This window comes from Staurois parvus, unplaced genomic scaffold (assembly GCF_062004578.1).
Source record: "Staurois parvus isolate SC_StPar_1 unplaced genomic scaffold, SC_StPar_1.0 ptg000136l, whole genome shotgun sequence".
In the NCBI taxonomy this organism is placed as follows: Eukaryota; Metazoa; Chordata; class Amphibia; order Anura; family Ranidae; genus Staurois; species Staurois parvus.
Window position 1 is genome coordinate 5647778 of NW_028317932.1, and position 18032 is coordinate 5665809.

At 38.8% G+C, this 18032-nt stretch overlaps 2 protein-coding genes across 2 annotated transcripts in view; one reads left to right on the plus strand and one right to left on the minus strand.

The window, feature by feature from the left end:
* Nucleotides 1-6125, plus strand: part of LOC149465923 (mitogen-activated protein kinase kinase kinase 3-like) — a 223622-nt gene extending 217497 nt beyond the window's left edge. Inside the window, exon 17 of the mRNA XM_089673146.1 lies at nucleotides 1822-6125. Within this exon, the coding sequence (XP_089529272.1) occupies nucleotides 1822-2050 (229 nt within the window). The 3' untranslated portion in view covers nucleotides 2051-6125. The remainder of the gene's footprint in view (nucleotides 1-1821) is intronic.
* A 10028-nt stretch (nucleotides 6126-16153) lies between these two features.
* Nucleotides 16154-18032, minus strand: part of DLEC1 (DLEC1 cilia and flagella associated protein) — an 88964-nt gene continuing 87085 nt past the window's right edge. The window contains exon 39 of the mRNA XM_089673147.1: nucleotides 16154-16630. Within this exon, the coding sequence (XP_089529273.1) occupies nucleotides 16507-16630 (124 nt within the window). The 3' untranslated portion in view covers nucleotides 16154-16506. The remainder of the gene's footprint in view (nucleotides 16631-18032) is intronic.

Consider the following 18032-nt stretch of genomic DNA (forward strand, 5'->3'; position numbering starts at 1 on the left):
GTAGCTGCAATGGCTTCTTGAATACCCGAACAATGACTGTATCTAATTGGATGTAGTCACTCTTCGGCAGACAATTTTTACCACCCAGCCTTTTTGATTTTTCAGTCTAAGTTTTCTAGTCAGGTGGTGCCAACAGAGTTACCCATGGCTTAAATTTCAGCCGATTCAGCAGGCAATGCAGCCATGAAATAGAGCCCCGTTAAATCACAAAAGTGCCTCTACCTGTACAGGGATCACTTGAAGCTAATATTAAGACAGATTTGAGTACACTAACTGTGTTTAAAAAAAAATAAAATTTATATATATAAATGTGTGTGTGTGTGTGTGTATATATATATATATATATATATATATATATATATATTTTTTTTTTTTAATGAACATTAATTAAATTGTGTTTTTTGTATCTTTCTGGAGTCCAGCTTTAAAAAGTCAGTCCATGCCAGTGCATTAACCTTACCACCAGATACTTTGGGGTTGATTTACTAAAACTGGAGTACAGAATCTGGTGCAGCTGTACATGGTAGCAGGTCGGCTTCTAACTTCAGCTTGTTCAATTAAGCTTTAATAATAAAACCTGGTTTCTGTGCAGAGCTCCACCAAATTTTGCACTCTCCAGTTTTAGTAACACAACTCTCTGTTTGTAGACCTCCCCTGATATCGATATAGCTATAGCAACAACTAGCACAAAGAAGGGATTTATTCCCTGCTGTATGACCTTTTTCACAAACATTTAATATCTAGGATATCATTAGCATGTTCAAGGGCTTGGAGGAGAACCTGGCTGAAGGCATTGCAAGTATTTTTTTTGCGCACACAAAAACTTACCCAACTCTTCATTCTACATAGAGTGTACCCCAAGCCCCAAAATCTCCTTTAGGGGCTTTGCAGAGACACTCCAGATTGGCCTAGATACCAGAATGGTCCAGTTGACTTAATTCATATATCATGGAGGTTCCCTAAACTTCTTAGATACTGGTAGCCAGTAAAAGGCACATATCAATACTACCTTCTCCGCTAAATTACCCTGCAATTCCTGCATGTGCTTACTGTGCCCACTAGATGAAGAATATAATACTCCCAAGATACTTGCCCACATTATTGGGTTCTTGTTTGTCTCACGCAAATTAATAGCACAGAAATGGTTGTCCAATAGTCCACCGATCTTTGAGGAATGTGGAAAACAAGTTAATCTTCTCCTACCCAGCATAGGGGTTGTACACAGAATCCCTGAACTATGAGATCCATAGTTGTTGGTGGCAGGCCTGACACCTTTTGCGTTGATTACACAAAGACTATTTCAGTAACTCCTATAGTGCATAATGTAGACTTGGGTTGCTTACCACTACACTGAAACCAGCTTTGTCACACAAATGCTCTTTTGTATCTGTTTTTGATATCTCTTTGGTCTGTGATTGAGTTCACGAACCATTGGAGTTAAATAGTTCTATTTGACTTTTGTGGCCTGCAAGGGTACAAGCCATTAATACCCTCAAAGATGATAATGAATTATAATAGACGAGGGAGAAGTCTCTCTGGAAGTACATGCATATTCATCGTTGTATGTACATATACATACATACATACATACATTGTATCATATATACAGTATACACTACACACAACAATGAATATGCTTGTACCTCCAGAGGGAATTCTCCCACATCTATGATGGTAAAAGATATACATTGTAAAAGAAGCTCCTCAAAGTACCATTGATGACTAAATCAGCTTTATGATATACAGTAGATATTATTGACATGTTCACGAGGACTGTTTTTAGAAGTGTAATGCTGTTATTTTCTTCTGTTTGTCCTAAAGGAGTGTGGCATGCACAGTTGTGGAAATGCTGACAGAAAAACCACCGTGGGCAGAATATGAAGCCATGGCCGCCATTTTCAAAATAGCTACCCAGCCAACAAAGCCCAGACTGCCGGACAATGTTTCAGATTCTTGTAGAGATTTCATGCAAGTAATATTTGTGGAAGAGAAAAGGAGGCCCACAGCGGAGGAACTTTTAAGGCATCCTTTTGTTAGTCATAGTATTTAATTTTTTTGTCATTGTAGACAATGTAAACAAATGAAGGATTATACAGTACAGAAAAAATGGAATCCACAAAGACGTGCGTCTTCCTGCTGCTTGTGCTGGAAGGACATATACAATCTACACACTGCTACAAGTCATACAAATGTATCAAGTAGTACAGTACTGGAGGACTGTCGGAGGTCAAAGAATATTTAATTCCCATAACATTTTGTTTGGAATTATATTGGGCCTTTTGCTTTATGAAAAGTTAAACTCAAGGCAGATTATAAAAAAACACCAATGAATTAAATAATGTGGTCATTAAAATTTTACAGGTATTTTAAATTAAATGAATGAAGTACTTAAATTTCAGCCTCCTGTAATCCCATGCAGAGCAGCACTGCTGATGGTGAACATTCTGACAGAGAGTTGACCTCATCATTTTTTATCTGCCTAATAATTGTCCAGTCAGCAAGTTGGGGAAGGGTAGTTCACCTAAGGGTATTCCCTTAAACTGGAGCACTCAGGATCTGGTGCAGCTGTGTATGGTAGCCAATCAGCTTCTAATTTCAGCTTGTTCAAATAAGCTTTGATGAAAAAAACTAGAAGCTGATTGGTTTCTATGCAGTTGCACCGGATTTTGCACTCTCCAATTTTAGTAAATAACTTCTCTAATGTTTTAGACCAAGCTGTGCTGCTGCTGTATGCAGATCGATGACCTGGCTTTGCTTTCTGGCAGGGGTACCTGGAGGTTGTGCTGCACAGAATTACAAATCCTTTGGTAGATAAAACAGTCCTCATACTGTATATGTATTTTGCTGCATATTTATAGTTGTTTCTTACCTGGAGTTTATCTTTAGGCCACACTGTTTTCTTTAAATGAGTGTTGGGTAACTAATGTTTTGAGAGCTCTGTTTTTGGCCTTTGGGTTTTCAAGAAAGTTGTTGCTTTTAAGTTGGTAAATCAAAGAATGTAGTTAAGAAAATACTTTGTGGAATTGTATGACACGTTCAGTGCATGTAGGGAATGATCTGTTTGATTGGACAATTTAGTCCTGTTATCTGCTGGAGCAGTGCCTTCTATCACTGGGAAGGATTCCCAGTGTTTTTTCTTGGTGGGTTCCATGCCTGCGTGTGACATCACACATTTGAGAAAAGTGGGATGGGGCTTCCTTGCCTGGTAGATTGATGAGGCTCGTTTGCAGAAATGTGCTACTATGTCTACTATGCACACATATAGGATGTATCTAATCAGGGATTACCTCTGGAAACCAGCAATATTTAACAACTGTATGCATTACAATGTTTCCATATACACAAAACAGTGTGGGGTTGATTTACTAAAAGTGGAGAATACAAAATCTAGTGCAGTTCTGTATAGAAACCAATCGGTTTCCAGTTTTATTTTTTTGTCAAAGCTTAATTGAACAAACTGAAGTTAGAAGCTGATTGGCTACCATGTACAGCTGCACCAGATTTTTCACTCTTTAGTTTTAGTAAATCAACCCCTTAATGTCACCATGGGTCAGAAATGGCTTCCAAAAAAAGTCTGGGTCCAAAGACTGAGCACCTTCATACATGGACCCATTGGTTTCTGGTGATCTAGAGGGTACCACATTCCACTGCTAGGGCCACCAGGGAGAACACCTGGCTTGCAGTTAAGTTTAGGAAAAAGGAAGAATCATTCATAAACAGTCATATTGTGTTTTGACAGCTTTTAATGTTCATAAAAAGAACAGGACTTGGAGATCTGATGTTCTGGGGCATACTGGCCACTCTAGACCATACTATATTGTATAGATTGTCTGAAATGAATCACCAGTGTTGCTCATTGTAAAACACGCACAGTGGCTACAGTAAGCTAAAATGCTGTGTTAGCAGCTTGCCATAATAAGTTATTAGCCCCTTAGATCTATGAGGATTCCCCTAACAACTAGCTGGTTGAAGAGTGGCATGCAAAAAGCAGAAATGTGCTGGGATTAGTGGGACAAAGGCAAATATAACAGATCATTACAGATACCGATCGATCACAGATCTTATGATTCTATTATTAATTGTGCCTCCTTGAAATATGAAATGCCAAAAAACATCAGAGCTTGTCTGTGAAGAACAAGAAGGTTATTGTTGCCCATAGCAAACTATCTTCACAAAGTCTCTCTACAGTTGTAAATTGCAGATATCATAACAGATCAGCACCCCTCCAAGTCCGCAGTGTCAGTCTCCCAAGTTTGCACTCTCTGTTCAGGTGCTGGCAGAAATAGAGCACATCTCGTTCCAAAATATAATATAGCATGTAGATACTACTGCACACTGTATTCAACTCCAATGTAAAGTGTATGAAAAACTGTCTTCAGCTCAAATCCCAGCCTATCGGACTTTGTAGGTTGTTATGAAAATGTTCCTGTTAGCGCACTTTTCACACAAAGCCTCATTCTTCCCTCATAATTGTAAGAGTCATTAACTATATCTGCTGTCTAGGTTTTTTTCACACATTTCCCTTTTATGGACCAATACCATTACACCGGCACAGTGCATTCAAGTGGAAAAGGTCATTTAATATACTGTGAATGAACAGCAAAAATGTGTTTCCTAAAATGTACAAATTAAGAAAAAATATATATTTTATATATTACATTTTAAATAAAAATAGAATAGGGCGCACTGGAGAAGAAAATAGAACTGGATAATTAATTCAGTTTATATTTGGTCATTGCCAAAGATCAAAAGCAATTTCCAATAATGAAACACAATAGAGGAAATCGTACCTGATAATCAATTAACTTCTATTATGTAATATCTAAAATATGCCTACTGAGGCTGAACCATATTCTACTATTGATCACTGACCATGCAGAAGATTAGTGCCCTTTTATTATATCATGCTCCACGTTGCCTTGCAGGTTAGACATGTGTATTGTTGTGTGAACCAGGTTGTAGCAGAAACGTTTCCCAATAATTATCTGTTCATTTTCTCTAGTTGATTTGCCTGCTTCAGAGTTCACATTTTGGTTTGTTTTTGGAAAGTAAGATGTTGTGAGCGTTATAATAATGACAGCAGAGTCATTGGGGCAGCACCAAGCCTCAACATTTACAAACTGTGTTCATTTTTTTCTATTTTGGCCACCACAGAACACCTATGGCTGAATTCAGCAATAAAACTGTAGAGGAAAGGCAGTGAAGGTGATGCTCGGAGGAGTCACAAGACTCACTATAGTTACAAAAAACATGATCTCTCCTTTATTTTTTTGTTGCTCTATATATTTTAAAGATTGTGAACATAAAGAACACAGCACATCCCGACAGTAGTTTCTGTGAACATAATGACATAAAGGAAGGAATGGAACTTGTTCAAAATAGCATCTTTATTCAGGGCAGCATTGCTTGTGGGTTTCCTGAATGGCAAGACTTGCAGTGCTTTTAAACCTGAACTTGCTATGTAGTTTGTGCCGTTTGTGAAATGTGATATTGAATACAGGACACATTTTTATTTCTGCATAAAATAAATTAAATATACGTCCTAGCAAATGCCTTTGTAAGGTGATAGGAAATAATTGGGGGCTTGCTTATAGAAAGGAATAAGCTCCAGGTGACTGTAAGCAGTGTGGTGATTTACAGACTTAGTCCAAAGGACAGGCATACAAAATGACATTAAAAAGTGTATTCTCCTTCATGCCAAGCAAGTGCACGGCACAACAGGGCTAGGCAAATCACAAGACTATGTCAATACTTTTCAAATCTTTCAGCAGGTAAAACAGACCTTACTGTACATACAGTTCATAGTTCAGCTATGAATAAACCTTACGGCTGGCCCCCTTACAAAGGAAAGTTTGTGGGAACTACAAGAAAAGAGTATTGTGGATATCACTGGGGTTTCTATGGGTAATGCCACATTTCTCATACAGTAAATAATTCCTTTCATAAATGACCCAAATACATTCTGTAGATGTTGTTTTGGATTGACAGTGGGGTCAATGAACTCAGACTGGGAATAATATTTGAGTGAGTCCCTGAATATGAAAGACAATTTTGTATGCATCAATGACCAAACTGACTTGTATTTCACTTTTGTCTCTTTTGATAATAAAAATAAGAATAATGTATTATGTGATCAGGTTTTTGGTTGCTTGTACTTCATCCTTGTATTATCCCTCATTATTCGTAGACTACAATGAGGGAAAAAAGACGCTTAATTCCAGCTAGCCGCTGTGAATTTCTTTCTTTTCACATTGTTTTTGATGTGTATAGTTAAAATTAAGTAAAATTATGGAAATAATGTTATCGTCGAGAGAAGGTGTGCATCTTACGTGAGCTACTGTTGTCACTGGCCTCAGGCTTCATGCACACTGGCATATTACATAGTTACATAGTTCGTCTGACTGAAAAAAGACAAAAGTCCATCCAGTTCAACCATAGAAAAAAAAAAGTTATAATCATATACCCACAGTTGATCCAGAGGAAGGCAAAAAAAACCCAGTAAAGGATGATCCAATTTGCTGGGAAAACAATTCCTTCCTGATCCCCCGAGAGGCAATCAGATATTCCCTGGATCAACTTTACCTATAAATGTTAGTATCCAGTTATATTCTGTGTATCTAAGAAATAATCCAGGCCTTTTTTGAAGCAATCCACTGAGCTGGCCAGAACCAACTCTTGAGGGAGTCTATTCCACATTTTCACAGTTCTTACTGTGAAGAAACCTTTCCGTGTTTGGAGATTAAATTTCTTTTCCTCCAGACGTAAAGAGTGCCCCCTTGTCCTCTGTGATGATTGTAAACGTATCTCCTGACAGCAGAAAATCACTCACCTGAACTGCATTTTTTCAAACCAGTTTAGGCGAGTTTAGCAGCATTTGGTGTTTGGGAGTTTATTTCTTTGGCCAGAATTTTGATTTATTCTGGGCATTGAAATGAATAAATGCTGAAGTGCTAAACGCATCTATCGTTGAGGCACATTTAGGTGTTTTAAATGCAGGTAAACTCTTGTCCTGAGTTTTTCTGCTTTCAAGGACATACCAGTAAACTCAGCTGCCTATGAACTCTTCTAAACGAATATGTGTACATGGACACATAGAATAACATAGAGGAGAGTTCAGGGGCTTCAGTTTAGCAGCTTCAGTGTACATGAGGCTTAAAGCGACATTAAAGCTTTTTTTTTTTTTTTTAATTAAAATAATAAACATGTTATACTTACCTGCTCTGTGCACAGAGCAGCCCCAATCGTCTTCTTCTGGGGTCCCTTCGCCAGCACTCCTGGCCCCTCCTCTTCGGCGGGTGCTCCCATGGAAAGTGGCTTTCCATGGGGGCTCGCTCCAGAGCCGCCCCCTTCTGTGTCCATTGACAGAGAGTGGGCGACTCAGCCCCACCCCCCAACACAGCATTTAATTGACATCAGCGGGAGCCATTGGCTCCCGGCTGCTATCAATATGCCCAGGGAGGAGGGAGACAGCGGTAGGTGCCACTGCTCTCGTGCACATCGCTGGATCGGGTCGGATTCAAGTAACAATAAGGGGGGGCTGGGGGGGATTGTGCAGCACAGAATTCAACTATGCATTGAATTCATTAAGGTGAAAAACCTTAAGGCTTTAGAACCACTTTAAGTGAGCTCTGTATATACTGACAGTCCACCAGAGTTCAATGGTTTCATATTCACATATGAATGTAAATTACAATATAGATTGTAAGCTCTAATGAGCAGGGCCCTCTGTTTCCTACTGTATTAAATTGTATTGCAATTGTACTGTCTGCTCTCATGTTGTAAAGCGCTGAGCAAACTGTTGGCACTATATAAATCCTGTATAGTAATAATAATGTGAATAGGAATAGAAGTGCTGTATGGCTGGCCCTCTAATGGATTGCCTGAATATATAGAGCTAGCTAAGGCCAATGGCAATGGTGTAGCGCTCATGCAAGACAGACACATATTTCTCTCCTGCACAATGTTATTTCCATAATCTTTTTAGTTCATTTTAACAACATGAAAGGAGTGAATAGAAAGAGGAATTCACTCAGGTTGGCTACAGCTCAGCTGTAGCATAATTCTGCTGTTCCGCGGTGGGAGAAAACTCCCCACCAGGGTCCTCAAAAGTCATAGGCACATGGGGGTTGCCCCATTACACCTTTAAACAGATCCATTTGGTTTAGGTGGAGTTTCTTTAATAATCACTTTTCGCAAAATGTCAAATTGCTTTGCTTATATGCTATAACTACAGCTATGACATCCTTTATACAAAAGTATTAATCAAAGAGTTGCAAAATGTGTAACAACAAGCGAACAGTTGCTGCTTTTCTGTAAAAAAAATGTGTGTTGACATTGACTCAGTTATAGGAAAATTGCACAAAAATTGTTATAGTCACTATAAAAAAGTTATAGTCACTAGCAGCCTATCAGAATCCATGTTTCATTTCTCACGGTGAAATTGGCTACCCTGGGGAAAGTCCTATTTTCCGTTTGTTTTTAGTTTTACATAATTGTGCTACAGTTGTCATTAGTGAGCTTGCTGTCCCAAAGCTACGGAGTCCGGCTATACAAAATGTAGTCTTCCAAACATAGTAATAGATATTAGACACCTTAAGGAGCCAGGTGGCACTTTTATGCATGCTGCCCTTCAGTTCACTGTGCTGTGGGAGCCTACAAAGCTTCCTATGCAGATACTGACTTTCAGAAAGTCAATATTTACATTTACAAGGTTAGGCATGCATCTGCTTCACATCTGACAATGTTTGGGCCTGGTGATGCAGCATCCAGGCACTGACTACCTGGAGCCTTACGACGCACATTATCTCTGACTTAGTTACTGAGTCTTCAACTGGAACTAGCATGCAGCAAGTTAAGTCAGATTTGAATTAGAATACCTGATCTGAATTCTTGATACAGGGAGGGGTCTGAGGTACCAGCCTACAAGGCCCAGTCATACGTTGTATTACATTTTACTGTGCATAGTGTTAAGGAATTCATTTGAATGGGCTGCCAACATACAAGAATGGATGAAAAAAGTACATTTTGTTCTGGTAGTGCATTACTATGTGTTGGGATGCGTTGCAACGATTGTGCATTGGAGTTGCATTGCCTCAGTGCTTTGACTTGTCATTCAAAATTATTATCACCAATAATGCATGTTGCCACAACACAAAAGTATTATTTGGCTTTACCATAGGTTTCCTTTAAATTAAATCTATTTTTAAGTGTAGGGACTAAAATGACCTGATCAGAGCACCTAAGGGTTTAAGGCCTTTCAAATAGAAGTAGATCAGCAACCTGTATTTTGTTTTTGCCATATCAACTATGAAATTACATTGGATTAGGAGTCATTCTTACCAACAAAAGTCATAGTGGGCTGCATGTGGCCCATGGAATTCTGGGACAGCTGTAATGATGTAGGGGGAAAAAAACACATTTAGAACACTTATCACATCCTTTTGTGTTTAGATACAGAAACTTTGGATCTCTTTGATGTGGCCTTAAGTCAGGCAGATTTATTTTTGTGATATTTCATTTCACATGGCAGCCGATTACCTGCGACTTGATTGGAGTAATGACACCGCAATGAAAGGGCAGAAAATAACTTGCTACAGACCAAAGATGAATTGCCTTGTATATAGCTGAGCTGTAGACACATATGCCTGTACAAACAGAAGCTTGTTCCTAATATTAGGACAACTCATAAATATTCTATTGTAAATCCAGAGATCACATTTTAGCATTTTTAAATGTCAATTATTGTTTATATATTTTTATCCTTTGTAATCAAGATTTTTTAAATAAATGTAAATTTGAAAAAAAAAAACCAAAATGGATTTTTTGTGTAATGTGTTGGTTTAAGTTATTGTAAAACTAGTATACAACCCCTGGCAAAACGTATGGAATCCCCATTCTTGGATAATGTTCATTCAACTGTTTGTGTAGAAAAAAATCTAATAGACATGCCTCAAAACTATTTTCATTTAACATTCCAACCTTCTGGCTTTAAGAAACACTTACAAAATAAAAAAGAAAGAAAAGTACAGTCAGTTGCAACTGTTTTTGCAGTTCAAGCAGAGGAAAAAATATGGAATAATTCAATTCTGAGGAAAATATTATGGAACCATGAAAAAAACCCACTAGAGTACACTACTAGTACTTTTCTGCACCAGCTCTGGCTTTTATAACCGCTTGAATTCTCTGAGGCATGGATTTAACTATCCACAAACCGTATTCTTCATCTGTCCAGCTCCAACTTTCTCTTATAGTTGCCAGATCAGCTTTGCAGGCTTGGAGCCTTGTCATGGACCATTTTCTTTAATTTCCATCATAGATTTTCAATTGGTTTGATGTCTGGATTATTTGTAGGCCATGCCATTGACATTATGGGGTTTATTTACTAAAGCTGGAGAGTCCAAAATCAGACTCCCTTCTGCATAGAAACCAATCAGCTTCTAACCTCAGCTTGTTCAATGAAGCTTTGGCAATGAAACCTGGAAGCTGATTGGTTTCTATGCAGAAGGGAGTCTGATTTTGGACTCTCCAGCTTTAGTAAATAAACCCCTATATGTCTTAAAGGATAGTTTCCATGACTGTTGCCCTATGGCAAGATCTATTATAATCCTGAAAAATTATGTTATCATCGCCAAACATCCTTTCAATTGATGGAATATGAAAAGTGTCCAAAATCTCAATATATGCATTTATTGAAAATGTAATGACTGTCATCTCCTCCGTACCTTTACCTGACATACAACCCCATATCATCAAAGACTGTGAAAATTTGCGAGTTTTCTTCAGGCAGTCATCTTTATACATTTCATTGGAACGGCACCAAAACAAACGTTCCAGTATCATCACCGTGCCCAATGCAGATTCGTGATTCATCACTGAATATCACTTTCATCCAGTCATCCACAGCCCATGATTGCTTTTCTTTAGCCCACTGTAACCTCGTTTTAGGTGTTATTGATGGTTTTCGTTTGGTTTTTCTGTATGTAAATCCCATTTCCTTTAGGGGATGTCTTACTGTTCGGTCACAGACATTGACTCCAGTTTCTGCCCATTTGTTCCTCATTTGTTTTGTTGTACATTTTCTGTTTTCAAGGCATGTTGCTTTAAGATTTCTATCTGGACGCTTTGATGTCTTCCTTGGTCTACCAGTACGCTTCCCTTTTACAGCCTTCCCATTTGATTTGTACTTAGTCCAGATTTTAGACACAGGTGACTGGGAACAACCAACATCTTTTGCAACATTCTGTGATTATTTATCTTCTTAAAGAAGTTTTATAATCCTCTCCTTTGATTCATGTCAATCAGCTTGGTGTAACAGCTCATCAAGGTATGCAAGCACTCTTTTTTTTAACTGCAGACTAATTAGCAGATGTAATCTGATGTAGATGTTTGTTTTAGAACTGCAAAGTACATGGTGATTCCATAATATTTTCCTCAGAATTGAGTGATTCCATATTTCTTTCTTCTGCTTGATCTGCAAAAACAGTTGCAACTGACTACAGTTTTCTTTTTTAAGTGTTTCTTAAAGCCAGAAGGTTGGAATGTTAAATGAAAATAGTTGTGAGGCATGTCTGTGATTGTTTTTTTTCCTGCACAATTAGATTGAATGAACATTTTCCAATAGTGGTGATTCTATACTTTTTGCCAGGGGTTGTATACCTTGTATCATTTTGCTGTTATATTTCCAGGACAGATAAAACTTTCTACTAGTACTATAGGTAATGTGACGATATACTATAATGATTTCCATCCTAAACAAACTCTTCTTCTCTAGTATATAGATTGATGGTAAAAGCTATGCTCAAGTCTTTATTTTTCCTGAAGAATTGCTGTTGTAAGCTCCCTCTAGTGCTGGTCATGTCACCAATGCCAAGGCCTTGTTCACGTGATTTCCTCTCAAAGGGCTTAGGGAAGCGACACTGAGGCAAAGTCAGACACATGACCACAGATTTCCCTCAGCTAAGGATCTCAGAGCACATGCTGAAGTCCTTGAATTTTCTCCTACACACTCTGGAGTAGCTTCAGATTCCTCCATGCGAGTTTTGCTGCCTGAATGCTTTTAGGGAGGCACAATAATGAGATTTTATATGCTAATGCTAATATGAAATATAACTCACAAAATAACCTAAAAACATGGCCATTAATAAATAAATCTGGAACTAAGGGGAAGTGAAGGTGGTTGACTGAGAAGGGGTCACAGTGGAGGGGAGGAACAGTCCAGCACACAGCAGGAAGGGAGGAGCCACAGTGGAAGAGTATAGAACTGTCAGGAGGAGAACAGAGAGGGGTAGAGAAATAGCAAGGAAGGTAACAAAGAGAACAATGGAGAATGATTTAAGAGGGTATAAAACAGAATGTGTACGGAAACAGTAATACTTAAGCAAATGCTTTCTCTCTCTTTATATTATAAAGGATAGAAAAATAAATATTCATCAGAGGACAATACTACCAAATGGAAACCATTTTTGTCTTCTACAAAACAATGCATGTACTGTTTTAGTGTCATAGGTATTTAAAAGGTATAGGCCCACAGGTGAAATGTGTTCTAGGAGATAAAGGTTAAAGCAGGTAAAGGCATGAAGTGGTACAATGCAGGCTTCTGGGTTGCCATACGTATCTTGGTTTCATTGTATGTTACCCCGAACATTTTATATTTTTTTTTATGTGTCTGTGACCAAGTACTTGTATGAAAAAGTACCCTGTTCTTTTTGCATTGCTTCTTTTGTGAAATACCTTGTGATCTTGCCAAAGCCCCTGATTTCCGTTTTCAAGCTAACCATGCCAGAGCAGGGAAGGACATGCATCTACGTTTGGTTTTTTGCATCTATATGGGAGCTACAGGATGCTGTGCTCACATGCGGCATGCATGTACTCCCATAGTCAGACTTCTGCTGACATGCCCCCTGCACATTTCTTCACTATGAACATTAATGTACTGCTCTCCCTCTGCCTCCTGCTGACACATCCCACTGCACAGCTCTTTAATGGAAAGATCAGTGTATTGCTCTTCCTCTGCCTCATGCTGACATGTCCTCCTGCACAGCACTTCACTAAGACAATCAATGTACTGCTCTCCCGCTTGCTGCTGACACATGCACCTGCATAGCTCTTTATTGGGAAGATTAGTGTATTGCTTTCCCTCTGCCCCCTGCTGACATTCCCTCCTGAACATCGCTAATAAGACTGGTGTACCTCTCTCCCTCTAACTCCTGCTGACATGCCCCCCCCCCCCTAGCTCTTTATTGGGAAGATCAGTATATTGCTGTTTCTTTACCTGTGATGACACCGATTACACAAGTCTGTGCATGTGCTCTGGTTGGACCATTGCTGCCATGCCTTTTAATAAATCTCCATAGCGCCATATAGCACTCTTACAGAGTACTCTGACATGCAGCATATATACAGAGACTGCATCCAGCAGTGAGACCAAAACAGTATTTACTTAACCTTCCAGTGAATTCAGCCCTTATACTCTGCAGAGAACGCCAAGAAGGTGCTGCTCCTTGCTGCTGGCGACATCTGAAGAGTGCTCCCATTTGAGGTTGAAGCTCTTCTCCACTCTTAGAAAGAATCTACATGTTGCTGAATAATTTTCTGAGCCAACATTTTATTGTCCTCCATTTCAGTCTGATATCGTTCTAAAGATCGAATATCCTCTTTAACAAATTTTGTCTTTTCTTTAGTTTTTCACTGCTGTGGCAAAACTTAATAGTTACTGTGAGGTAGGACATAGCCACAAGGGTAGGAGTCAGTTCTCTTGGTATCAATCCTCTGGTAGTTTTGGCATATTTTCCATGATTTTCTGTTCTCCTTTATCTTAAAGGAAGGTTGAAGTGACCATACATAACAAGCATGTCTAGGTGCCTGGAGATTAGATCCATTTTCCAAATGTATGCTGATATACAATTATCAATTCAGCTTCTTGGGCCAGGAGCATGGTCCCAGTCTCGTAGTTGGTCCATCGGTGTGATTGGCAACTTTACTTGGAAAGGGTAAAGCTAAGGGGATGGTACCACTTTATACACGGTAGTTAACTGCCTTACAATTTTATTTTGCTATGGTTTATCAATATGAAGTGGACAATTAGTACACAATGTACATGTGTATTTTTCAGTTAATTTTTTCTGTACAAACTTTCTTATGGCCCAAAAGTAATAATTCTAATAGCAGAAGTGTTAGGACCAGCTAACCTTCAGGACCACCATCTGCACGTGTGCATTTTATCTTTTCTCCATGTGCTCCACTTCCTTCCACAACCCAAAAATATACAGATATGTCAACTGTCTTAGACCAAGAATTGGGCAAAGAGTCTCCCTTGTGGATAAAAGGGGCAACAGCGTGGCTCAGTGATCCCTGTAAATTGTTGTGGAAAAAGCATCAGCTTTATTAGTTGAGTCCCAATGATGATTTTTGCAGTGGTGTTGCATGATAACACTTCACAAGTGGCATTCATGAAGTATTTACATATACAGCAGGCAAAATAAGTATTGAACACGCCAACATTTTTCTCAGTAAATATATTTTTAAAGGTGCTATTGACATAACATTTTCACAACTTGTTGGTAACAACTCATGCAATCCATACATACAAAGAAACCAAATAAGTTCAGAAATTAAGTTACGTGTAATAAAATGGAATGACACGGGGAAAAAGTATTGAACACACTAACTGAAATGTATTTAATACTTCGCACAAAATCCTTTGTTGGTAATGACAGCTTCAAGACGCCTCCTGTATAGAGAAACTAGTCGCATGCATTGCTCAGGTGTGATTTTGGCCCATTCTTCCACACAAACAGTCTTCAAATCTTGAAGGTTCCCTGGGCCTCTTCTATGAACTCTGATCTTTAGTTCTTTTCATAGATTTTCTATTAAATTCAAGTCAGGAGATTGGCTGGGCCATTCTAGCAGCTTTATTTTCTCTTTCTTTGAAACCAATTGGGAGTTTCCTTGGCTTGGTGGTTGGGATCATTGTCTTGCTGAAATGTCCACCCTCGTTTCATCTTCATCATCCTGGTAGATGGCAGCAGATTTTTATCAAGAATGTCTTGGTACATTTTTCCATTCATTTTTCCTTCAATGACATGAAGTTTGCCAGTACCATATGCTGAAAAACATCCCCACACCATGATGCTCCCAACTCCGAACTTCACTGTTGGGATGGTGTTTTTGGGGTGATGCGTAGTGCCCTTTGACCTCCAAACATGGTGTTTATTATGGCATCCAAAGAGTTTAATTTTGGGCTCACCTGACCAGACTATATTCTCCCAGTATTTCACAGGTTTGTCTAAATGTTGTGCAGCAAACTTTAAACAAGCTTCAACATGCTTTTTCTTCAGCAATGGTGTCTTGCGTGGTGAGCGTGCATACAGGCCATGGCAGTTGAGGCATTACCTATTGTTTTCTTTGAAACAATTGTGGAGAACTTCAGAAAGACCCGGAATTAGCAGGTACAAGTGGTCCTTTGCTCTTGGACAACTCTTCTTATAATTCTTTTCACTCCTCTGTCAGGAGCACCTCTTGCCGGTTTATGGTAAAATTATGTTCTTTCCACTTTTGGATTATTGCCCCAACAGTGCTCAGTGAAACATTCAGAAGTTTAGAAATCCTTCTTTAACCAATGCCATCAGTATGATTTGCAACAATGCAAGGTAGCGAAGGTCTTGAGACAGCTCTTTGCTTTTACCCATCATGAGATGTTTCTTGTGTGACAACTTGGTAATGAGACACCTTTTTATAGGCCATAAGTTAACACTGAACCAGCTGATATTAATTTGCACTGACAAGGGGCAGGATTGCTTTCTAATTACTGTTAGATTTAAGCTGGTGTCTTGGCTTTCCATGCCTTTTTGCACCTCCCTTTCTTTATGTGTTCAATACTTTTTCCCTGTGTTATTCCATTTTATTACACATAACTTAATTAATTAACTTACTCGATTGGTTTCTTTGTATGTACGAATTGCATGAGTTGTTACCAAAATGTGGTGACAAATTCATGTCAATAGCACCTTTAGAAATATATATTACCTAGAAAAATGGTGACATATTTATTTTACTTACTTTACCCGCTGTACATTGCATACAGTGTATCTGGGACATTGTGCTCTTATTATTACATTTTATATTTCACTAAACAAAAAGTTAGAGAGTAGCAGCCTAATGTGATAAAATATTTTTATTAATAATTATTTTTATTATAAAGATTACTTGAGAGGTGCGTGTTTGTGTGCATGATGGTGGATTACCTTCCACTTGGCCCAAACCTGCAGGAATTGTAGGGTGTAGAAATAGCTGATAATGAGTCTCTTTTCAACCTCAATAACTATGTAAGTGTGTGTATACACACACTCACCTACATACACATGCACAGTATATATAATTTTGGGGGGGAAATATTGGAAATTTTCTTTTTTCTTTGGTAGTGGTGACCTGCAGTAGTTTATGATGGACACTATAGGCCCATACAGCCTCAGTAATAGGTACAGTAAAGAAATATTTTAAAGCACACAGCTATGCATTCAATAAAACTTCAAATTTCTCATCATAGGATCCTCGCCCTCTAATAAAGAGTCTCTGTGGCTTCTCTCCCAGCATGCCGTGCACTGTCACCACTGTCCCATAGTCAGTGTTTGTCCTGAAGAACATGGAGAACAACAGAATTACAGTAGAAATATCCTTATACCAACAAAGATTTGTTTTTATTCTTTTTCAATAAATCCATGTTTGTCAAATAAAGCCTCAAAATATTCAGAGATACTGTATAAGCCTGATATTATAAAAGTTAAATTCTCTAATTTGCTTTACAATCTGGAAATCGCATAAATATTTGATTCAGGATTTCTATTTAGTGAAACGATTTTGTTTTAGGAAAAGCCAGGGTTTGCACTCGGTTTACTAGGAAAAGGAGGAAAATGCTGATTGTCTGAGAAATGCTTTCTTCTCACAATTTCACTGGCTTCAAGAGGTAATGAAAGTACTGTTGTGGCTGGGAGTGAAGACTATTTGGAAGAATCTAGCACATATCTAAAGCAGCTTTTTTCAACCTGGGTGCCTTCTGTGTTTTTCAGGAATGCCTTGACAAAATGCCTAAAAATTTCCCCAAATTGTCCAGAAACCATGTGCAAACTAATGGTGAATCAAGCCTGCTTTTTTCTGTTTCAATATTTTTATTAAGAAAGTTTTGTTTTATGAACACAACAAGCTCAATATACGCCCACGCAGGGGCCGAGCGTAACAGTAACTCAGGAACAGGTACATCCTGCTGACTTGTATTAGCCAAGTAATAAAATGACCAATAACAGCAAGGAAGGACAGCAAAAAGCCGAACCAAATATTATCAGCAGTAGTCAAACAGAATACGGTAAAGAGAAGAGGATAGAAAAAAGGTTAGAAGAAAGAAAAAAAAAAAAGGAGTCAGAAAGTAAACATAGAGGAAAGGGAGAGTAAAAGAGTCACGGATCCAGGGCTAGCACAGATAGCAATTATAAGGGGTCATAACTAGTAAGGGGCAGGGATGGCAAGGAATATCGTATCCAAGGTTCCCAAACCTTAAGAAATCTCGGATAAGAATCATGAAGAATGCTAGACATCTGTTCATTGACCAACATATCATTCATCCGGGTCTTCACCCCTTGGAAAACAACCGAAGGATCTCCAAGCTTGAGCTATGGCGCGTTTGGCCAAAATAAATAGGTAGGATGCCAGTTTCTGCTGAGATCTAGACAGACCCAGAATAGGGCAATGTAGAAGTGCCACCCTTGCATCCCTACAGACCGTAATGTGAAATAGCGTTTGTAGCAAACCAAAAACCCTAGACCAGAAGCCTATCAATCGCGGGCACAACCACCAAATTTGTAAGACGTCCCCGCGTAGACCACAATTCTGGAAACATCTATCTCCGCCAGTCAGATTAAAGTGCGCAGTCTGAGTCGGGAACCAGTACCACCGCAGGAGAACTTTGTAGGCTGCCTCAAGAGTGACTGTATTGAATGAACATTTCGCCACCGTCCCCCAGGCCCTACGCCAATCTTCCGCTG